The following is a 25,307-nucleotide window of genomic DNA, read 5'->3' on the forward strand; positions in this document are numbered from 1 at the left end:
TTAGTGGATTCCGGTGCAGTTTCAAATATTCAATATCCCTCAAACCGAAAGGTTAAAATTGGTAGGAGAATCGCGTGGATGTAAGCGTCTCGTTAGCAGGAATTGGCAAAAGTTTCAAAATTTGATTTTAGCTGAGGAATTACAGGAAAATTTTATTTGATTAGCTGAGTCCGTGAACCAATGGACTTGAGAAACGTGAAATTCAGAAATATTCCCCAAAAAACCATATGCCCTGGTCCTAATTTTAGACCCAGAAGGATAATACGAGAAACTTCCACGGAATACAATCACCCCTGTATATATCAGTCGTATTTTTGCAAGATTAACATAGTGAATTTTAAGATATAATCAAAATAAGTTGTAAAAAATTTGTAGACTGAATTCCACTTAACAAAGATATATCCTTAGACAAAGGTAAATGAATTTATATAAAAAAAACTAAATGATAAATAATTTGAATTGAGATAAAGTGGGAAATTTAATATTAAAAAAATAATAATGGTGAAAAACTGCACATTTTTTCGAAAATTTTCACCCACATACATCAAATTGAAAGAATGAAAAATACATAAATTTTAATAAAATAACATAAAAATAAAATAAGGAAGAATATTATATGTTCAAAAAGTTATCAGCAAGAACTTTTCTATGATAATCAATTTCAAATAACACCCAAAAATACCCTAAACATTTTGCAGGGATCATACTCTAAAAGAAGATATTTTTTTGCTGGCTTTTCCAGGTAAGATATACATGAAAGTAATTAACAAAATTTATATTTAATTTAATAATTGCAACTCTAAGAAAGTATTAATAAATTATTTTTATTTAAAAAAAAATTAGGTTATTTAAATAATGTCAACCCTGATAAATAAATTGTCAGAATAATAAATTAACGATAATAATTTTGCAGAACTCTAAACGTGACTGAATGGAAAATAAGACTAAGGTAATTTACTGGGCAATATTTAAAAAATAATAATAATTTTTATAAGTGGGAATATATTTCAAAAAAAATAAATAAGTAAATAAAAATATATAAATACTCTTTGTATGATTAAAGTTATCTAATCAACAGAAAAAATATTTTTGAAAGCTTGAGTGCAATAAACAACTATACTATAAAACAATGCAAATTATAAAACAATATATAAAATACAATATATTTCATACTTTATAATAAAGAAAAGGATAAAATACCGGTAAAACTTATTAATCAAATTAAACAAAAACAATTAAAATTACTAAATGGAAACGGTAGTTAAAAGAAGCTGTAACATATCAACTGAATTTTAAAAAAATCTTTATCTTAAAACTGATGAATAAGAAGAGCTAATTTGTTGAATATGAAATTTATTGGGAAAAAACGAGGGGGGGGGGACGCAGAACGTGGAATCAGTAATTTGTAAAAAGAGAAAGCTGCAACCTCCTTCAAAAAATAGTCGTCTGCTTTTAGTAATAAATAAGTGAATGTGTTAACTATTAATTAACTATCATCTGATTTTAACTATTAATTAACTATCATCTGTTTACTAAACAGAAAAAATATTATAAATAATATAGTAAATATTATAAATATAATATGATTTCTAATGAAAGCAGATGTGATTTCACATAAGGCGAAACTGGCAAATAATATGGCACCTCTGAGGAATTGGATTTCATTCAATTAAAAAAATTTCTTTCTTTAATAGGTACCAAAGAAAAAAGAAAGAAAGAGCAGATGATAAAAAAACGTTTTAATGTATTTTCTGAAGCTATAAAACAACGATTTGCCATAATAACCCTAGTAACAATTTTACATTGGCCCCAGTTGGGCTCAAAATTGGCAAATATGGGTCCCATAAGAACATGCACCAAGGGACCTATATTGAGATGTCTAGATTTTTCAATATTGGAACAAGATTCATTTCTATCTAGGACCAATATTGAAAAATCTAGACATCTCAATGTTAACCCAACATTATAAGTCTATAAAGGTCCTACATAGAAAATAATATTGGTCCATTATTGAAAGTCTTTCTAGGACCAACATTACAAAATATAGCCACCCTAATATTTGCTTGAGGCACACATGTTCAGATCGCACCCATGTGGGGCAAGGCTAAAGGACCTCACAGTGTCTGATCTAGACTGACTAGCAGCAGCACAAGGGGGTCAATGTTGCTATCACAAATTGCAAATCAATTGTTCACTGTTTTCTATTTAAAGTATGTGAGTTCCTACTGAGGTGGTCGTTTCTGTCAAGATACACGTGTTCAGATCACGTAAGAAAAACACCTGTGTAGAGTGTTTGTTGAAACAAGCCTGCCTGCGAGCAGCCTTTATGGGGCTAAGTTACCGACAATGTCAACCTTCATCTATTAGGAGGTAACTCAAGATAGAATCAGTTAACATATCTTATATACTAGGGAACTGGAATTTAAAAATTTTAGTGGTAGTTAAGCTACAGGCTCTATATCATAAGCCTACAAGGGTTCTATATAGAAATTAATATTGGTCCTATGTTCAAAACCATTCAAGGACCAATATTAAAAAATTTAGACACCCCAATAGAAGCCCTATATAAACCTACAAAGGTCTTAACAATAAATATTTGGTTAGAATATAAAGCCATTCTAAGACCATTGTCTAGAAATGTATAAGACCATTATAGACTTGCAATTAAGGACCAGTTTTGAATTTACATCTATTGAACTTGGAAAGACTTTATTTTTAATAATATCCATTTCTATAATTAGTTCTTCAACATGTGATTTACAATACAAACAAACCAACCTATAACAGATTTTTCTTTTTTTGTTCATTTTACAATAGTGGAAGTACAATATAAACATTCACCTTTTGAAAAGAAATATTTTTTCTTTGTTTGTCTATTAAACTTCTGATAGCTCATACAAAATTTTGGTAAAAGTGTACAGGATTGAAAGAAATTTTTTGTTTAGGATTATTTATTATAAAATAAGTAAACAATGCATAAATGCTTTGTCTTAAAACTCTCAGCTGATCCAACTATCTTGAAAATTAATTAATAGAACAATTAAACACACATATTTTAAAAATGAAAAATTACTTTTACTCATTATATGGCTTTTGGGGGTAATACTGTGCGATTTCGCTTAGAAAATTAAACGATGTAAGGAGCCTTATTCTTAATATTACAGGATGTTAAAAAAAAACATTGAGGAAAGCACTTATTATTTACTTTTTAGGTTTTATTTAACAACTATAAAATATCAGATTAATTGGCTAATTTTAAATAAGATTTACATTGGATGAATAACGTCTTTAAAATATTGGAATCATACAATTCTATATATGACATATTGGTTGAGTAACGGCTATAAAATATCGGGTGAATCGAACATTTCTATATTGGTTCAATGTTGGCCCTTTAAAACCTTGTTGAGCCAAGATTGGTGAATATTGGCCTAATGAGTTCCCAAGCTATTTTGCAACAAGGGAAATCAAAGATAACAAAAATTGAGAAATGAAAGTGGATTAAAAAAAAACCCAACACATCAATACTTTCAAGTTCTTAACTCAGATATCCAATTGAAAACACACCAAAAACGCTCATTCCTGGTTTTCAGGTAAAATTATGTTTTTCCCTGACTTTTTTTCGAATCTCATTTTCCCAGTGTGTATAAACCCTGTTTTAAAATTAAATGATTTTTTTTTATTAGGTGCAAAACTTCATTTTATTAGAATTTACATTTGTTACAGTTCAATTATTAAAATAGTTCATTCAGTCAAGAAACTTGAAATAAATCACTTGACACATTCATTAATAAAAACTACACGTAAAAATAAAATCTCCGAAACTTACCAAAAAGAAGGCACCACGATGGTAATATTTTTGAAGAAATTTGTATTTTCCTTTTGCTGCTTTGTTGGTAACCAGACGTGGATTGGAACGTTGCTCAGCCCGTCTTTCTTCTTCAGTCATATTGTGAACTCTTTCTATTTCTAATCTGTCTTTATCATAGCTAATCAAAACCATAATACAAAGTTAGTCAGAAAAAAACTTAAAGTTACAAGCAACATTCTGAATTTTAAAAACTGGAAAAATACATAAAAAAAATACTTACTAAGAAATGTAGATATTTAAACTACAGATTTAAATTATTTCAACCATAATAATTATCTGAGATACAAGTGCATTGTAAAAATATATATATATATCGATATCAAACTTTCAAATAATTATGATAGCCATATTAACCTTTTGCTTACGGTTGGTATAACAAGAGGACCAGAATAGCGGGCTTCATCATACTAAGCGCAGGTAAGCAAAAGGTTAAAAATGACAGGTAACTTAGAAGCTGAAAAGCTCACATTTAGTAAAGAAAGCATATGCTTAACTCTAAAGTATTGACCGTGAATAAGGATTTATTTTTTAAAATTTTCATATAGAATTAATTAAAATAGTAAATAAAATTATATATATAGAAAAAGGGCTCTTACGCTTCCTTGATATCTTTATGGCGTTTTATACGTTTTAATTCACGCAATTTCCAAGCTTCATATGCCGCCTCATCATTTTCATCATCGGTGATGACAAGATCTGATGCACATTTAACATCCTGTTGCTCCATCAATTCTTTTTTAGTTTCTTCTTCAACCATCTGATAAAGAAAAATCTTAATTCAGTTAAGAAAATCCATTTTCAAAAACTTTCTTAATATATATTTTCAAATATGTGAGTAATGCCATATGTTGTTCAGAGTTTTGCTTCAGGATTTTAGATATTGTAATTAAGACATATGTTGTTTGATGCTTCTAAAATAGCAACAATAAGCTCATAAAATAGCTAAAATAATAATTTAAACTACACAATACAATTATAAGCAAAGTAATTTATTGTACAATAATTTTTGTATTGTAATTAAATGCATGATAAATGAATATAATAATTGAAGAATAAGCCCACTAAAAATTTAACAGATTATTTATTTTTAAATCATCTTAAATTAAAAATTAATAAAACAAAAAAATTCTGAATTTTAAGTTAAAGTTAATGGTTAAACTAAAATTATTTGTTAAAGTTATGAACTCATCAGTCACCATGTATAATATATGTTATTTAAAATTTTTGCCAATTGAAGTTAAACCAATTAACATAAGTCTAAAATTTTAAAATATTTCCTACGTCATGTGAATAAGGGAAAATAAAGAAATTTTAGTTCTAATCAGAATTTATTAAAAATATTTCACAAATACTTTATTATTATCAATAAATTTAGCTTAATGAATAACCAGTTCATAGATTAAAATTTTACTGCAAATACTATACGAATAAAACAAAAATTAAGCAAAAAAAAAAGAAGAAGAAAAACAGCTTAATTTAAATCAAAGTTTCAACTTGAGATGTTATGTTATTCAAAATTTTCAGTAACTGAAATGCAAACTAATTGGCATAAAAACCTTAGTTTTAAATTATAAAAAGTCACTCATTTCATATGAAGAATTAAAAAAAATAATTATATTCCTGATCTGATTTGATTGAAAAACATTCCATATATAATCTATTCTATTAGCAAAGTAACCTTAGAAAATTATCAGGATAGTGATTAAATTTTTATGATAGCAGGGCTGCCATTGGCGACTAAATCGACTATTTTAAAGCAATAGCAACTATTTTAGTAGAAATATGAGTAAAAGCAACTAACTTGCAATGAGTTGCATCAAATCGGCGATTTTTTTAAAGCCAATTAGCGACTAAAATGAAGAATAGCTTCGTGAGTTTCCCTCTTCTCCCACTTTTTTTGCCGCACATTCGTTTTATCCAAACCTTATTCTTCCTCACTATTTGATGTCAAAAGCAAGACAGACACATTTAACCAATCAGACTAATGGAATTGAAATTCGCACTATGTAAATGCTCCTTCTGCTTCAGGAAGCTAATATAATATGTCTGAGGATTACGTTCCCCCCCCCCCCGCTTTTAATTCGAACGAAGCAGCAAAATTAAAAAAATTGTCTTTAATTACACAGAATGTGTAGTTTTTAGAGCGATTTAGAATAGAAAAAAAGGTACATGGTGATATTCGTTTTGTCGAATTGTGATAGTAATTTTTTTGATGAGCTTTAAATTTGGAAATGCGTCAGTTATGAAAAATAAACACTTGATAGATGAATTAAATTGCAATTTTTTTTTTTTAATGTCTAAACTAAGCAGCTGCAAATTAGAACCGAGAAAGGAAATTAGAGTTTCAAATTCACCTGTTCATTAGCAGATAAAAATAAAACTCCTTGTTTTTATGCATAGCATGAAAGAATAAGGGTCCAGCAGTTAATTACAATTTCGGATCGGTTTGTTTTGATGTTCGGTTCGATTGAAGTTCGCAGGGACCGCAGACCTCCTATTTTCCCTACTTTTTCTATTATTTCGGCACTCTTCCTATTTTTTTAAAAATCCTCTCATTTCTGCTATTCCTTCTTTAAAAAGCATAGCGACAGCCAAGAAAATGGAATAATGACTCAAGGTCAAGTAACTGTACCTGTTTTTCAATTCATTCATTTTGAATGGGGGTGTGAGGAGCAGAATGTGGTAGAACGTGAATTATTTTTAGTATATCAGCTTCTGTGTCTGCTTGCCAATTCTTGTTTAAATGGAGCAGAGTAGAAAAAAAAATCGCAATCGAAATGAGTGTTTAAAAGATGCCATTAAAAAAAATGATAGTGTTCAAATAAGAATTGCTCAAGGATTATTCGAAGCTGCTGAAAAATTACGAGTAACAGAGAGAGAACATGAAATTGAATCGGTTCAAATTAATAAACTTGTTCATAAAAGGAAAACAAATTTAATTAATTTCTGTACTAAAAGCCCCAAGAAAATGTTAAAAAAATAATAAATTTTGCATTTTATACAACCTTGTGTGTTTTTTTCCCACTTCATTTTCAATCACAAAATTCTTATTTTTAATTCATTTGTACCTATATAATAATTTTCCTTTTATATTATTTATTGTTTAAAATTATTTAAGTACTTTTAAAATGTAGATTTTGTTTATTATATGCTAAATTTTTATTTTATAGTAAGGTTAAAAAAATTTATGTATGAAAGTCACTAAATTTTTTAATAATGCCTAAAATTTTTAGTCGCCAGCTTTTTTCTCTCAATGTTTTGTTTTAATTACAACTATTGATTTTTATATGATATCTAAAGCATAAAGAATAAAACTAAAAATAGATATTTTTAAAATGTTTAAAAATTTTGTAAGTTTTCTACAACAGTTCCTTCAGCATTCCTCTATCTATATATTGTTGGCAAATCCACAAATAAATGTATATTTTTTATTAAATATGAGTATCTAACTGCATATTATTTGAATTTTATACTATTACAGCACAAATAATTAAAATAATGTTAGAGGAAGATATGATGTTAGCAACTATTTTATATATCTTGGAGACTATTTTTCATATAAGATGTAACTAAAGCAACTATTTTTCTTGTTTTCATTCAGTGGCAGACCTGTGATAGTAACAGTATTAGTAATACATTATGGAATAAATGGAAAGGAATAAAAACAAGCTAAATTTAAATTTGACCTTGAGTGTTTGCCTTCTTCTGTCTTCAGCTTGACGCTTTGCTAATTGCTCTTGTTCCTTCTCTTTTTGAGCTTGTTGTTCTTTATCCTGAACTGTAATTCGATCACCTCTACATAAACAGAATTTAACAAAACATTTATGTCTTTATATTTTTACTGCAAAAATAAAAATACTTACAAATTATAATTAAACAATACATTAAAATAATGTATAAATATTTCTTATTAGTTCCCTTCATGATAACGAATCAAGGAAATACTTACTTTCGAACAAACACAGGTTTTAACCGTTGTTCAACTTCTTCCTCAGAATCAGAGTATTCTTCGTAATCAGATTCATCAGTGTGATCAACATCAGATTTTCGTTCATCATCTTCTAAATCTAACAATTCCTGGTAAGAAGAATAATTATATAAAAAAAATTATAATATCAAGAGGAAAATAAAACAGCAGATTTTATAACTAATATAAAAAAAAAATAATAATTGATATAAATCAAATTAGGAAAAATTATTAGCTTCATTCAGAAAATTGATCTTCATTCAGTTTCAAAAACAAGTATAAAATATTCAATAAATTTTTTTTTTAATATTAAATTTTTACTATATTCAACTAATTAGCATTTGAAAATACTTTAAAATCATTTCAGATTAAGCTTCTGTGAGCAAAGATTTATCTTATACTCATTTCAAAACTGAGAATCTACTCAATTTAATTTAGAAAAAAAAAGTCAAGGGGATTAAATTTCCAAATTGATTTCCTTTGAAATGGAATTAAATTTCGATGAACAATCTGATACTTTTTGCGACAGATAAAATGAAATAATTTTTAAGAAATTTCTGAAAAACTTGAAAATTCTAAATTTTTAATTTTTTTTTATTATTAATGTTTAGGATTTTCTTAAATTAAGGTATACAATTAATAATTTCAACAAGCCATAAATAAAAAGTGTTTGATAATTTCTAACTGAAATAATATAAAAATAAGCCAATAACATTAAAATGATTTTATGCCTAAAAGCAAAAAATATAAGCTTTACTACTTACCTCTTCTTCTTGGGCTTTTTCTTGAGCTTTAAGTTTCAGAAGTAATCTCCTTCGTTCAATTTCCTGAAATTAAGCGAATGATTATATTAATAAATAGCATACTTAAATTTTTGGATAACAAAATAATATGTAGTAGTTTGAAAATTTATTGTAAGATTATCTAAATAGATTTCAGGGGTTGTTGTCAAATTAAAAAAATTTTTTTAAAAGAAAGAATATTTATTCTTTATTTACTTAAAAATTTTTTTTATTGTACTATACAAAGTAAAACAATTATGAAATAGCTAATTGGAGGAATGAGGGGTTAAGGCTCTGTAGCTTCAAGATCAATAACATGGTTGTGGCGATGTGGTCAACAGTAAAGGCACACAAGTTGCCATTACTACTCAGGCAAGCTGGTAATCATCAATCTGAAGCTAGATAAGATTGTATATACAGTACAGAACCCGTTATCCGGAAATCAGAAAACCGGAAGACCAAATAACCGGAACGAAATTCAATAAATTTTCCTGCCATTTTTTTAAAAAAAAATTTTTTTTCCTCATAAGATTTTAGGATTTTTCTTCCTTTTTTGAAAGATGTTTACTTTACCATCATTTTGGAAATAATCATTAGTATATTATTTCATCGTTTTTTCTTCTTTTTAAGATTATTTCCAAATATTTTTTTTTTAGTTGGATTTAACAATAAAAAAGCGGCTTGTTGTAGCGATTCAGAAAACCGGAAAAATCAGTTATCCAGAATAGCGATGATCCCGATCGTTCCGGATAATCGGTTCCCTACTGTATTATAAAGATAAAATTAAACCTTGTTTCAAAAATGTATATATTTTAAATTACCAATTATTTAGAACTGTGAAATATATTGCATAACTGACAGCACCTTGGAAAAAAAATCTTAAGATTTACTAAGAATTTCTTGAGATCTGTGAACCCGCATTGCAGGTTCACAGGTTTCAGTGAATCAGCAAATTTAAAGTGCTTGCCTGTGAACCTGATTTGCAGGTTTCTTAGTGAGGGGGAGATTTTATTCCATACTGTAGGTTCATATGTTTCAGGAAATATAGGGGTGAGTTCATATACTTCATAGAAAAATGAATTAGCTGTTTAATTTAAAAAAAATAAAGATTTATAATTTTGTGGTTATAAGGAGTAAGAAGTCTACATGTTGATTGAGGAAAAGCAATAACAGCACACACATTAGAAAAATTCAACAGTTATGAGATCAAGAATTTCTTTGCAATTGTGACAACTAACAATTTAGGTACTGACTTCATCATCTAGTTCTTCCTCTTCATCACTACTTTCTTCTTCATCTCTCCATCGAACAGGCCTCTCATCTGCTTCTTCTTCCTCAACAACCATCTCTTCAACTGCAGCTGGCTCATGAATGTGTCTGTGACGCTCAATCCTTTAAGAATATAAATAAATAAATGCTTTGTAAATATTTATTAAAAAGCTTACACAACCAACTTTTTTTTTGATCACCATTCCAATTTGACTAATTGTTCTTAAATTCGACTTAGTTCAGGGTGCATAGCTAAATCTTTCAACAAAAAATAAGTACTTTTTAAGCATTCAAGAATATTTTTAAGCACTACATACATTAACTAAATGCAAAATTATTTTCAAAGACTTTACATGATCATGATAAAATATCTGGATTCTGACAAAGAACTCTTATATTAATAATCTCACCCAACCCAGCTCAGTAGAGGCACACGCGGAGACTCGACATTATTTCATCAACACGTAAAATGATTGACGCTTTCATACGCTATGGACCGACGGTACACAGAAATAAATTGTGGTTGAATGAATTGTGAAAACGTTGAACAATGTGTCTTTGCGTAATATGTGGCGAAAATCGACTTGGCAAAGAAAAAAAATCTCATTTTGGAAAAGGGAAAATTAAGCACTTTCTAAAAACACCCAATGAAAAAAGCACCTTTAAAGACTCTTAAAAACAAAAATTGAAAATAAGCACCTTTAAGTACTTTTTAAAAATGCTACGCACCATGTAGTTGCAATTGTTTGAATCGGATATTACAGGTACTAACCTGTCTTCTTCTTCATCGTCTTCTTTATCTCGTTTTAACAAACGACGAAGTCTTGGATCTTGCTTGAGAGCTTCTTCATCATCAACTGGCATGGGTTCTGGAGCAGAAATGGGTTGTTTCTTTTCAAACGGAAATTCCTCATCACTATCTTCTTCTCCACTTTCCTCTGGAGCATATTTGGGTCTGTTGGAAATTTAAAAATAAAAAATTGTAAAGATATAAGTTATTTGGAAGAAGAGAAGTGAAATACAAAAAAATCAGTGTTAAAAAAAGAAAAAACCATCAACAAATAAATTTTAAAGAAGTTCCTTACGGACTATTTCACAGTATTCACCTAGTGATGTTTCGTAAATACAAAACTTACAATTAATTATCATTTTCATAAAATCTGCAAACTCAATTATAATTCCTTTTAAAGTAAAAAAAAAAAAGGATTAGATCACAGATTGGGTGAAGATAACCTTCATAAAATAAAGTCTAACAATCAAATTTATTCGTAAAAAGTTTTTAAAAAATTCAAAGAAAAGTCCAGCTTTATGGAATCATAAATAAAATAATTTAAACATTTATGATAAAAAATATATAGATAATAAATCATTAGAAGAATTGAAGGAAAATTTAAATCAGAATAATGTAACTGAAATCATGCATAGTATATACAAAATGACTGAAAAATTAATTTTTTCTTAATAATAATAATTAAATAATATGTCAAAACTTATCTATGAAATATCCAATATGCACAACACATGAGTACTATAATATAACCAGGAAACCTTTTCCTATTGGTAATTTTATTTACGAGTACATAAAAATATCTAATATTTACGTTTAGTTATATCCTTGCAATAATATTAAAAACTTATTTAAACTATTTAATTTAGTTTAAAAAATATTATTTTTGATCAACAATTCTTAAACTTCTTAATCTTTAATTTAGTAACATCCAAAAGTCACTAAAATTTTTTTTGGGTTAAACTAATTTAACTGGGATAGAGTACATAAAAATATCTAATATTTACGTTTAGTTATATCCTTGCAATAATATTAAAAACTTATTTAAACTATTTAATTTAGTTTAAAAAATATTATTTTTGATCAACAATTCTTAAACTTCTTAATCTTTAATTTAGTAACATCCAAAAGTCACTAAAATTTTTTTTGGGTTAAACTAATTTAACTGGGATAGAAAATGAAAGTTCTTTCAGTTCTGGTCTTTCAGGTTAGTAACTAAAATATATAACTAGTTTCGTCAAATTTTTACCGTTATATTTACAAGTCTCAATTAAATTTTTTTTTAAAAAAGTTCATAAAGCAAATTAAAATAAAACGAATTACAAAGAATATGTAAGAGCGTCATTTTTAAAGTAAGAACTGATTGCACATTGTGACCGCGCATCCTGCCAAGTGACATCGATTAAAGGTTGGTAACTCTTTTCAAAGTTCTCACTATGTCACCATTTTGTTTCACGCCTGTGCCAGTGTTGGTTATATCATTATACTGCTCTGTTTGTTACCATATCAATCAGTAATCCCGCCGATTGTTAAGTGTGTTCAGTTATTCGGTTTTTAAATGCAAAAAGAGTTCATTCAGCTGAAATTCACCATCAGACCACTGAGTTCTAATCACAATTTTTTTGCAAACTTTCATCTTCAGGTTTCCTTGCATTTACAACTGGTTTTTTACACTTAATTCAATGGGAAAGTAGTGTTTAGAAGGGAAATTTAAATTCAATTTTACTCAGTTATTCCACTTTTAGAGGGTCGATAATTAGCATGCTTATAAACAAATAACTAAGCAAATACAAATATTTAGGGTTAATAATTTGGTATTTTTACTGTAATTATAGCAGTACTCATATTTGTTCCTAAATAAATGAAAATAAATTAACTATTTTAATAAATTTCATTGTTCAAAAAAAACCATGATTTTTATTGAAATTATAAATCACAGCAACAAAATAATAATAAGGGTGAAGAAAATAATAAATAAAAAAAACAGTGTAATTATTAAACAATTTCCTCAATTACATTTGATTCCAAAATAACTATCATGGAAAAGAAAATTATGTAAAACCATGTATAGTGAAGGAAAAAGTATAGAAAAAGGAGAGCAATAAATAAATACCTTGGATAATCTCATTTTATCAAAGAGAAATGAAGTAATAATTATTATTAAAAAGTATGCATTGTTGTTCTGTGGCTAATCACATATCATAAATTTAGTTTGAAAGGTGATTCATTTGACAAATAACTATTACAATTCTCTCTAAACAATTAACAATGAAATGTACAATAACAATTATAGGTTTCACCAATATGAAATAGAACATTAAAAAATATTTTTTTTCTTATACCTTCTTCCAGAAACATATCTGAACACTTTCACTTTTTGCATAGAAACTTCCCCTGAAACAGTTGCAAAGGATTAAGTTAACATATGCACAAATTAATAGTGGATCCACATAAAAATAGTTACTAATCATTGACTCCTAAACTTTAAAACTACAATGGCATGAAAATTGAAACCATTTAAAAAGAGGTAATAAGGTTAGAAAACAAATAGTCCTTCCATTATAAACTACTTTAAATTATTTATTTCTGGGGAAAAAAAAGCTATTGTGCAGCTTTTAGGAGAATTCCTCTACACAACAGTCTCACATGGTGGCAGGTACTGTGGTTTTAACCTAAATAAGTCACTTTGGACAGGGAATAGATTTGTTTTGACTTTAGAACAGGTTAGCGTAAGAATCTTTGCTTTGAGGCAAATTGACTATGTCATTCCACCAATGCATCCTCATTGGAAATGTGCTCCCTCTTGTCCTCATAGCAGCAGATTGCTTCAGATTTTTAGCCTGGAGGAGTTCTCCTCAAAGCCGAACAGTACACAGTTAGAGCCTCGATAGTTCAAGTTTCCCATCAACCTGAACTAGCGAAGGAAAATAAAAACAGTCTTGCTCCCAAACAATGACCAACGTTCCCACAACACGTGGAACGATTACTACAATCAGTTTTACGACAATTACTGCGACCGAATATTGAAAAACATATTTGTGTGTTAAACACTGAAACACGTAAACAGTCTGTTTAAAGAAAAAAACATCAGATAATTATTTTAAAGTACAATTAACCTAATGCAGTAATATAATGAATATTGTAACTTGGTGTCATGCAATAAATGTACACCGATCCTCGAAAGTAACTAAATTTTCTTTAAATATTATATGTAATATCAATTAAATACTGAAATTTAAAAATTGTTTTATTTCCATGTATTTAAATATTTATTAGGTTTTACCACATTTGGTTTCATATTATAAATATATCATGATGGGTAAAATATATTTCGTCTAGCATTAACAATGAATTCATATTACTGCCATAATTTATCCTTTTGAAAAAAATGAACTGCTAAATCATGACACTGGATTAATAAGTTAAACGGTTATGACTCCAATAATCATCCTGTTATTTACAAGAGTAAAAACACTAACAGCTGCTTTATTATTAAAATTAATTTGCTGTCAAAGTATTTGAAGACAATTACTGAATTCTCTAAATTAAATTGTTTGAACTAAAAAAATAATTTCAACTAAACTAAACACAAGATAAAGAATGACAGAAGTTTTTCTTAGTAAAATCAAACATTATAAAAAATAAATTTAACCAATTTCAATACAGAATACAGGATAAAAAGTATGTAAAATTACATGTATATATAAGGCTCATACCTGTAAAGTGACAATTGTCATATGCATTAGCGACAAAATTATCGCCTTGAAATATGTTTAAAAAATTTAAAAATGGAAATGAAAATTAGCTTTTTGCACCTACTTCCATGAATTTAGAAAATAATTTTTTTAACCAATTTTTTTTGTTTTGTTTTACAAGTAGATTAGGTTTTAGTATTAAAATTTTTCAAATGGAATAACTAAAAGTGTCTACTCTGGATACAAAAATTCTTAAATTTAAATGCAGAGATTTCAAATTTACATACATGCTGTGCATTGAATTCAAGTACTGACAGTATAATTGTTCATCAATAAAATATTATTTTAAGCTATTTTAGAATTGACTTCATTTAGAACTTTACAATTTTTAGATAATTTATGCAATATTTTGTTAGTTCTTACTTACTCTCTTTTCTCCATTTATTTATTTGGTTTCAGCATTTTAATCTATATGTTGAATTGATTTACTAATATAATTTTTGCTTTTCTTCACTTAATTTTTATGAATACTAATTTTCAATCATTATGGGGTCATGAACTTGATTAGTTTTAGGGTGTAATAGATAGCTATTAATAATTTTTGACGCATACTAAAATATGAATTATGCAATTGCAAAGTTAAATTTTTCTTCCAAGTTTGTCTACTATGTTAAGTTTTTAGACCACTAAATGAATATCTAGGTGGTCTAATTAGACCACTAAATTTTCATTGCTGGTGTGAATCCAACATATATACAATCATACATATCAATAGTAATAAAATAGTACCCTTTTCATTGAGGACAGGAATAGCTCCAGCTGTAGATTGAATCTGGCTCTGAAGTAGAGCCAGATTTGCTGCATTTGAAGACATGTTGCTAAGTTGGTCTAAAAGAGTATTAACAATGTAAATAGAAGTATAATTAAACATTTTCATAAATATGAAACATTCATTCGGTCTCTAATAAAAAAAATTACATTGACAATGGCTGAATAAACAAATTGTTTTAATTACATTATGAACAGAGATATATTTCTAACTCTTCTACAAAAGCATATTTCATGCATTGAAAATCAGAAACATTCCTAAAGAATAAATAGACTAATGTGTTTCTATGCTTTGTTTATTACATTAAAAAAAAAACATGGTGTGGACTTAAAACTTTTCTTTCTGTTCCCCACAACATCTAAGTGTTGCTACAGCAGTAGCAATACCCTTGTCAACAACTAAATGTGAAAGAGGCTTTGAATTCTGAACAGGATAAAAATTTTAAAAGAAATCGACTAACAAGCAGTTAATAATAACTTGAATATAAAAGCAAGAGACTGAATTTAAGCAATAACAAGGTGCATAGCCAAATCTTTCAACAAAATTGATTGATTGAATGTAGGGTTTAGAAGGCACAAGGTCCAAATGAGGACATGCTGCACCAAACATCTTTCAACAAAAAATAAGCACCTTTTAAGTACTTTTTAAGCACTATATACATTAACAAAATAATTTTCAAAGACTTTACATGATCATGATAAAACAACTAGTTTTTGACAAAGAACTCTTTCTTGATCACATTAGCCACCTGATGAAGAGAGAGAGATTTTTCAGTTCGATTTTAGAGGGAGGAAAATGAAGCCAAAAATTGAGAAATGCAGCAGAGTTGCATATGATAGTGCAAGAATAATTCCCAATGAATTCAGCTCAGTATATGCACAGGCGGACCTACAAGCATTTCACCAATCATGTAAAATGATTGGCAGTTTCATATGCTACATAATGACGGTAAGCCGAAATGCATTGTGTTTGAATGATTTGTGAACAGGGTGAATAGAACAATGTGAAAACCACACTTTTGCATAAATTCTCATTTTCAAAAAGGAAAAATTAAGCACTTTTTAAAAACACCTAATAAAAAAGCACCTTTAAGGGCTTTTAAAAAACAAAAATCGAAAATAAGCACCTTTTAAAAACGCTATGCACCCTCAATAAAAGAGAAATGTTTGCAATTTCAAATTTAATAATGCTGCAACATAAAACAAATCTATTGAAATTATGAAATTGAAATATTTTATTTAGGTAAATTTTTAATTCTATTTTTTATACAAAAAATATCAACCATGTTAAATTTTCTTTCGAAGTTGGCCTCTGTAATTTGAACTACTGTTTTTCACTAATTATTTCTATTAAAAAAAAAAAACTCAAAGAACACATTCACTCTATAAAAAAAAACCTAGCTATAGCTTTGATTATGAATGAGGAGAGCTAAGAATTATTATAAGTAATATGCATCATAAAATGTTTTGCCTAAGCATTTTTAGAAAGGCAGCCTGTCCTGCCTGCCCTTTAAATCCCTATAAATGCGCCCTTTTCGCTTTTTTGTAAAATAATAAGTTGCTATCCTTTAAAAACACTGCCTTTTTATTTTATTTTTTCAGGAAAAGGTTGTTTTCTTCACCATTTGTTTTAATAAAAAATCCAAAAGAAACATTAACCTCATCATAGGTTAAAGAAAACATTAGAAGTATTTTTTTTCTTTTGTTGCTATGTGGTTGCAAAAACAATCTTTTTTGGTTTCTTAAAAGCCACTACCAAGTTGACATCAAAATTAGGTGACCATTTTAGTGCAGGTACTGCAAAAAGTTTACTGCGTGACTTTATCTACATGATCCCAATAGATTTTATAACTTCACACCCTAAGATCCCAAAATTTTATTTATCTATCTTAATTAATACACATGTAAAGTAAATATTTTAACTTTTAAATATGTTATTTTTATTAAACTTAAAGTGTTTTTAAATAATGCCTACTAAATCTTCGTAAATAACAAATTTTACGTAAAATAGATTTGTAATTTATATGATGTTTTAAATAATGTAAAATGTGTAGAGAACGGAGAGTAAGAGTCACTAAGACTTTAAAAAACAAGAACACACAAATGATTTGTGATATTGAGCAGGCACTGTTACACTATTATTAACCTCGTAAGCCATCTAAATAATAAGTGCATCTATTGATAGACAAAATAGGAGAAGAATCAAGGCTTTTAATTACTTAGAGCTAATCAAATCCCTGCATCAAGGAAAAATAAGAATGTTACTCAATACTTCGATAACTATTTCAACCTTCAGAAGAAAAAAAAATGTCGATACAGAAATGAAAAAAAAATTTTTTTCTTCTTTATACAAAACTTGGAAAATTTTGCCCTAACAAAAACAAATTGATGGCATTGGTTCATCAATTTTTACTTGGACGGTAAATTATACATTCTGGGCGATGCATTACTTTTACCCTCCATCTACGATTTTTGGACTGCCTGCAGTTATAGCACTTATGTGGAATGGGATTTCCACATCCAATTCCGCGCCAGAAGGGATTTTCAAAATTTTAAAAAATTACATGCCATGTTTTGTCTAGAGGTGGCTACTATTTAAACTTTTCACGTTGGTCCCGTTATGTGATGCTTTTATTTTTAGTTCATGGGCCACTGCCCTGAATTCGCCAAAACATGGCAATTATTTTGGCATAGATACAGAAATCTCCCCAGAAGAATCATTCTGATCGGATAATATTTCTTTTTATATTACTAATTAATCTAATCTTAACAGGAACTAAACGAAAAATCAAACCTGCTCAATTTATTTCAATTACACAAAAATTCACTTCAGTAAAAGTCACAATATTTAAAAAAAAAAAGATTATTTTGGAAAAGTCTCCCCAGTTTTCCTTGAAATGAAAAATGCTTTCAAATAAAATACAGTAAATAGAAAGGGATTATTTTCGTATCGCATCGTGACATGTCACGCCAACTACAATCGTCGGGACATCTAAGGGATTTTAAACTTGCACATTTATTTTGATATCACAATACGGAATTTTTTCAAGACAGATTCATAAACTCATTATTATGATTCATAGATAGTTTAAACTGAGAAGTAAGGAATATAATGCTTCAATACACCTACGAAACATTCATTTAAAGAAAAAATAACAACAGTATTCTAATAAAACTAAATTTGAAAAAGAAGTAAATGAACCTACTTTTATTTTTCACAATGTAAACATTTATTGAGATGGACCAGGGTAGTAAGAGAACAAAACTCCATCTCAAACTGATTAATGAGTTTTCTCAGTTTAATTTCACAAATATTATAGGGCTTATGGCTATATATGCGTCGGTTTAAACGGAATGAACTTTTTCAAATATATGCATTGAAAAATGCTTTTTCTTTAGTTCGATGACAATTAAATTTGTATCGAAAATAGAAAGCTATTCCTTACTGAGGTGTTCTAAGGAAACAAAAGGGACCGTTTTTGTTGTATGAATTTATGAAAACTTTCATGGCCATTCCCACTAAATGCCGTTCAGGCATGTCCGATCACCATTGGCGATCGAAATGGGCTGCAGGTGGCGTAGAGCAGAACTCTCTACGTATGGCAACACCTCACATGCTTTCTCCACTAGCGTATGGAGAGTCATTGAGGAAGGAAGTACGCTAGTTTCTCTCTTGATTGTCACATAGATTAAAATCTTTTAAGTTGGAAAACTATATGGAACTGAAAACTGCATTAAATAGAGTTCTAAAGAAAAGCATCACGGAAATTTTAAAAAATATTTTTATGAAATAAAAAGGGAAAATAGTGCAGTACATTTCCTATACAACTGAAAATATGGGGCGAGGGAAGGGAGAAGGGCCAAAGGCATGAAACCGGTCTTTCCCCACTGATGGCGTATTCGAGAGTTGCGATCGCCAATAGAGAAAAATGAAGAACTTGATTGGTAAATCTATCGCAATAAATATGTTTCACTAATCAGGTTCTTATACTTCCTTCCTCAAAGGCGATCGGAAGTGAGCAAACCGTGTTCTGGGAGAATTGCAATTTAATGAATTTTCCACAGGAGAATATATTTCACCTATGAGGTACTCATTCTCCGGATTGGAGGGTGTGTGAATCACCTGCAGTGAGAATGACCCTAAACTGAAAGCAAAGCAAAGAAATGTGGGCACTATCAGAGACATATTGCACAAAACAAACCACTCACGTCAAAATTGTTCCAAAAAAAGGACGTGCTATAGCTCCATTCCATTAACAGCTTTAAAAGTAGGAAAAATCTGAGTTTTTGAGTAGCGAATGATTGTGTTGCGAATATTTGAGGGAGGGGAGGGGTAGACGAAAAAAGGAATATCTATAAAAGTACGGGCTATAAAAAGAAATATCTGATAAAAGGTCCAACTAGTATTAAAGTAAACTTGCTATCATCATCAATTTCAGGAACCGTGGAAACATTTTTTAAGCAAAAACGACACAATAATTTCAACTTCTCCACTTTTTCGCAAAGATTTTATAAAATGGTTGCGATATAAACTTCTCATATAGATGAGTTTTTTTTATTACAAGTGAAAAGGGTTCAAAAGCAATCATCGCAATTAATATCGCAATATTGCATGTAGTTTTCAGGAATGCCAGATTTTCTAAAACTGGCCAAAATAAAGACTGATAAAAAGCAAAAATTCATTAAAAGAGATTAAAATTAAATCAGCAACTCTGTCTAGCCTGTATCTTTCAGTTTACTACTGTATGTGAATACAAGGAATAGTCTCGCTCTAAATATGTATAATTTACAATGTAAGTCATTGAGCTATTTGCATTGTAATAATTAAGTAAGTTACGCAGGAGTATCTCCAGGTTTTTCTGAGAGGTACCTATTTTGTGAAAATTTAGACATAATTTGCGAAAATTAAAAATTATATTATGAATTCAACACAAAAATATGGATTTATCGTTTCTTGTGGGATACAAAAATAAAATTTTGAGAAAAAGTATTTTGTTAAACTACCGTTTTTCCTAGAGTTGAATTTGTGAAGGTACCGCTAAACGGCAGTAAATGTAGCCTGGACAGACCTGTTAAGTGAACGAAAATTTATTAAATAATACTTAATAAAATTAATAGGTTCGTTTTAAATGTATATAATTTACAATATAAGTAATGGTGGTAGTTGTAATGTAATAGTTAAGGAAGTTAAATAATGGAAAATTAATCAACTTTCGATCACTTGTTATAATTTTAGGTGCAGGTGACAACTCTGAAAATTATTAAATCCTGCTAAAAAATTGGAACAAAACGAAACCGAATTCTAGAGATCAAGGAAATAAAACAATTTTTTGATGTTTCATGGAAAATTCTTAAAGCACAGCGAAATTTCGAACTGCATCAAAGACTATACCTTATCTTATTTAAAACCTATTTTAGAACTTAACTAAAACTTTTTATTCATTTTTATTCTGTTAAGTTTGAATGATAATGCAATGAATTTAAAAAAAGTTTCTTTCATTTTTCAAATGACTCCAAGTCTAGGAAAAAAGTTTTTTCCTTCTGCTCACACTATTAAGCAACTTCTAAATGGATTTTAAGTTTATTAGCAATTTAGTGGAAAAATCACTAATTACCACTAGATAAGTGACAATTCATGTCTTCTCCTTCACACGCTTTCCATATTAAACCACAAAATAAGCACTAATTTTACCTAAAGTTCTTTTAAAAGAACAATTCCTTTTTTTTGAAAAAAGTAAGAAAATAGTAGTACAAGTGTTTAATATTAGTGTTTATTCAGTAAAAAAAATTAGGTAGTTTTCTCTCAACCATAATTAAAAATATAAAAAGTGGTGACTAATAAAAAGTAAAAATCTATTAAAAGGAAATAAAGTTAGCAATTTTTTGTAGTATTTTTTTTTAGTGTGCAACTGAAATTGAATGAAAAGATTATTTTCGCTTGAATGAAATATTTGCAATTTAAGTTATAGTGGTAATTAGGACTAAATAAATAAATAAAATGGAATTTTTGGTCACCCGTGGCATCCTTGCCCACACAGTTGGCAATATGCTCCGCTTTGCAAAAAAAAAAAATATTTTCTAGTTATAGCAAAGTTTAATTTATTTTGCTACCACTACGCATCAATAATCCAGAACAATTCATATAGCATACAACTTTGTTCAAATCTCACCACGAATTAGAGAATCCAACTCAATTATCACGTGGTGAGATTTCAGTTAAAGGAGAGAAAGTAGCAAAAGTTTTTAAGGCTGCTAAAATATGTTCAAACTCAACTTCCACTTAGGTCTAACAAAAACATTCCTAAGCTTTTTTTAGTCATATTTATATTCTCTTTGAGTTAGAAATTTTTTTGCAGGTATCAATCACTCAAAATATCTATATTTTTCTCGATTTCGATACCATTTTGAGACACTTTCCAGGCCGTAGCAACCATGGTTGGACAAGTGTGTATTTTTTTGAAGGGGTTTTTATTTTTGAAAAGAGTTCACAATTTTAAGTTTTATTCCAGTGTTAGAGAAAGAGCAATATCAGGAGAATCCTTTTCAATTTCTAAAGCATTTAAAATTTGCGTGTTTTTTTTTCATTATCTCCTGTGATGATACGTGCACACGAAAATATAAAAAATTGTGACCAATGAAAAGCAAAAATCTATAAAAGAGATTGAAATTAACAACACTTTCAAACATATTTCGTTTATTTTTCAGTTTGTCTCACTTAAATAAACGCACCTTGATCTTATGACATAATTAGACAGAAAAAAAAATTATGGGAACCAAAAATGTATTCATTCGATATCCAAACACATAGGATTAACACACTCTCTGACCCACCTGGACAAGGGAAAAATCGAATGAGTGAAACAAAAGGAAGACAGTGCCCATCCAAATAAAACTACTTCTAATAAAAGCTATAATACCTGCAGCATTTACAAGAGATTTGAAATATGTGATTATGCTTACCATTTACCAATACCTAGAGGATAATATCATCAACAGCAAGCTAAGGCTTCAATGATAGTAGCCTTAAATTCTATCACAAACTGAAACTCCCCCCTTTTTTTAATTACGGCCCTACTGAGCAGAGTCCCTACATTGTCTTGGGGATTGATGTTAAAGAATAGAACAGGCCAAGTACCCAGTTATTGAAGAACTACCAATATGAAGATTTTGTAATGCTGATTGAAGAATTACCATGTTGGAAAATCTGGCTTTTGCCACCCATCCTCTCTACAAATGACAGTAATTGCGCTCCTAGCATTTTTTATTTATTTTGGTAATTAGTAGTCTTCTTGAGACCCGAGGAAAAAGATAAGTTAAGTTTACTAGCATGCTTCCCTATCCATTATAGAATCTCCACCTTGCTGTTCATTGGAGAAGATTTCCTCTTCTTTTCTTCATCTATTGTTTCATTTTATCTATCCTACAAACAATTTACTATATAAAAGAATTAATCAGCATCTTAAGTTGAAAGTTATCCTTTAGTATAAGGGGAGCAAAAGAAAAAAAAAAGAATTTTGGCCGGTTCAAACGATTTTGTGTGCAATTGGTAAGAAGAAGAGAGAAGAAAGGAGGATTTATTCTCCTTTATACAGCAGGATGGAGGCTCATAAATTGTGTGCGAAGGCTGTACCTACAGTGGTCAACTTAGCCTGGCCAGCGCATGCGAAGTAAAATGATAATCAGGAGGTACGCCACCTGCGAACCTGTTGTTGGACAACTCTACATGTATGGTTGAGTACGCTGCCCCTCCCATGATTAAAACAAGGCATACGTATAATGTTGATGCTTACTGGCTGGCTATTTTGACTATTATCAGAAGTGGCTTTTTAGTGATGGGACACTTTCCCCCCTTTTTTTATTTATTCGATTCTTTTCCAGCACAGGTGGAGATGTGAGTAAATTACTCTTTGTGAACGTGTGTTTAAACATTGACTTTCTTAATACATTTGGTTGAGTAAAATACCATTGCGTTTTTTTTTCTACATTTTTCAAAGTCATATTTTAATATAAAGGTTAAAGTTTAATCAATGATATATGTTCCGTCGTGTTCGATGGCTTTTTGCCATTGTTCATCTAGCTTCACAATACTTCGTTCGTAAAAGGACCTATTTTTATTTGCGAGAAACTGAACAAGGTGCTGATTTACAACCTCATCTAAATTTAACATTACTCCAAGCAAGGAGTTTTGAAGAGAGCAAAATAAATGGAAGTCTGGACGACGCTAGGTCAGGTGAGTATGGCGGTTGGTGAAACACATCCCATCAAAGCTTCAATAACTTTTGACTGGTCGTCAAAGATGTAAATGGTCTCGCGTTTTTGTAATGGAACACTACTGCTTTACGATTAACGAGCTCAGGATGTTTCTGAAAGATAGATTAGTTCAAATTGTTCTATTGCCTCGAGTATACATCTGAATTAATTGTTCCGGTCTGTGATTGGAGCTCAAAAAAAAAAAACAATCTACTAACCTTCAAATCCCACCACTCTGAGAGCAGAACCTAGCTCTGACGATGTTTTGGATTTGAAGTCGTTGATGGCGAATTTTCATCTCACGACTAAAATCGCTTGAGCACCACATTGCTGTAAACAATCATCGTCTCATCACCAGTTATCATTCGTTTCTTTTGAAAGTTCTTTTTCTCTTTGAAAGTTCTGAATTCGTTTTTTATTGAGGGTCGTTTTCTTCGCGTTTCATCGGTCCATTGCAGGTCTTTATTCAAGCCGTCAAATGAACTTTCTCGAATTTGTGAGTTATCCCTTGTTTACGCTATCCCAGTTTCTTTAGATGAACTTTAAGACATTTTAGACTGATCTTCAATACCTTAACAATTTCTCGTCTCGTTTAACGAGGACTTGACTGGATCAATGTCGTTATTATGTCATCATATATCTGGGTAGGTCTTCCTGAACGAGGAGTATCTTTCGAATTAAAATCACCAGCTCGAAATTTCTCGTACCAGTTTTGGTATGACATTCATGTAGAGCATCGTTATCGTAAACTTTACGCAATTTTTCACGAGCTTGACGAGCGAAATTTCCTTCTACGGAAGTAAAATAGCAGAATGTGGTGCGAACACTTTGATATTCCATGTTCATCGTGCTGTCAAATCTCCAAAACTCAACAAAATTGCTCGATTTGTTCTTTATGATGAAGCTTAAATTGTCTGCTATCATTTACGTGAAAACTACTATTCTAAATGGTTCAAGTATTTCAGAAACTACATTACTGCAATTTGTTGCAAAAAAAAATCGCAATGACTATTTACTTAACACAATATATATTTGACTCATATTGTTTTTTTTTGCGCTCAATTATTGCACAAAATCATGGTGGTTTTATTTACCCCGTAAGTGTAGGGCCCCAGATAGTGGTGTGTATATATATATATATATATATATATATATATATATATATATATATATATATATATATATATATATATATATATATATATATATACTGCTGTTTGTAGAAAATGCAACACCATGAAGGAATCATCAGAATCAAATGAAATTCGCAGCAGATGTCAATTATAGGATATTATGCAAATTAATAAAGTTTCAGAGCCATCGCGCGTGCGTGGCGCGCGCAGCGCCCTCTGAATTGATGCTGAAAGCGTATAAATAAAGTGCTGTAGCGGGACGTTGAAAATAGTCTATGATTATTTGTTAGTGGCAAACGTTTAGTGAGACCTGAGTATGCCTCCACGACGGAAGAATAAGAAATTCAAGCAACTTACGGAGTTTGAACGAGGGAGGATAATCGGCCTTCGAGAAGGAGGATTTTCCTATCGCGCAATAGCAGCTCGTATGCAGCGGAACAGTTCCACAGTGATGCGAGTTTGGAAGCAGTGGACCGACGAGCACCGAACAACTCGAAAAACAGGCACTGGACGACAGAAGGTGACGTCAGAGCGCGATGATCGACACCTGCTCCGCATGGCGGTGAATGATCGCACAGCTTCCTCCAGGCAGCTGGCAGCACATTGGTCTACTGCTACAGGTGTACAATTGTCGGCTTCGTCAATTCGTCGTCGTCTGCTGCGCCGTGGATTGCGTGCAAGGGTGCCATTATACAGGATTCCCCTCACGGCGGATCATCGACGGC

The 25,307-nt window shown here is 29.8% G+C and overlaps 1 protein-coding gene across 5 annotated transcripts in view; it reads right to left on the reverse strand.

Moving 5' to 3' along the window:
* Positions 1-25,307, reverse strand: part of Mfap1 (Microfibril-associated protein 1) — a 38,892-nt gene that overhangs the window by 2,568 nt on the left and 11,017 nt on the right. Inside the window, exons 1-10 of one of the 5 annotated variants that reach the window (XM_043047297.3) lie at positions 18,406-18,601; positions 15,161-15,259; positions 13,019-13,070; positions 10,662-10,844; positions 9,874-10,012; positions 8,603-8,665; positions 7,821-7,948; positions 7,558-7,666; positions 4,468-4,628; positions 3,830-3,989 (exon numbers count right to left, since the gene is read on the reverse strand). In XM_043047297.3, the coding sequence (XP_042903231.1) occupies positions 3,830-3,989; positions 4,468-4,628; positions 7,558-7,666; positions 7,821-7,948; positions 8,603-8,665; positions 9,874-10,012; positions 10,662-10,844; positions 13,019-13,070; positions 15,161-15,245 (1,080 nt within the window). In that variant the 5' untranslated portion in view covers positions 15,246-15,259; positions 18,406-18,601. Of the gene's footprint in view, positions 1-3,829; positions 3,990-4,467; positions 4,629-7,557; positions 7,667-7,820; positions 7,949-8,602; positions 8,666-9,873; positions 10,013-10,661; positions 10,845-13,018; positions 13,071-15,160; positions 15,260-17,993; positions 18,602-25,307 lie in introns of those variants that run through there. The other 4 variants (XM_043047296.3, XM_071177417.2, XM_087158972.1 and 1 more) reach the window with 4 other exon arrangements.

Source organism: Parasteatoda tepidariorum, chromosome 3 (assembly GCF_982258835.1).
Source record: "Parasteatoda tepidariorum strain Cologne lab strain chromosome 3, Ptep-v5.0, whole genome shotgun sequence".
Taxonomy (NCBI): Eukaryota; Metazoa; Arthropoda; class Arachnida; order Araneae; family Theridiidae; genus Parasteatoda; species Parasteatoda tepidariorum.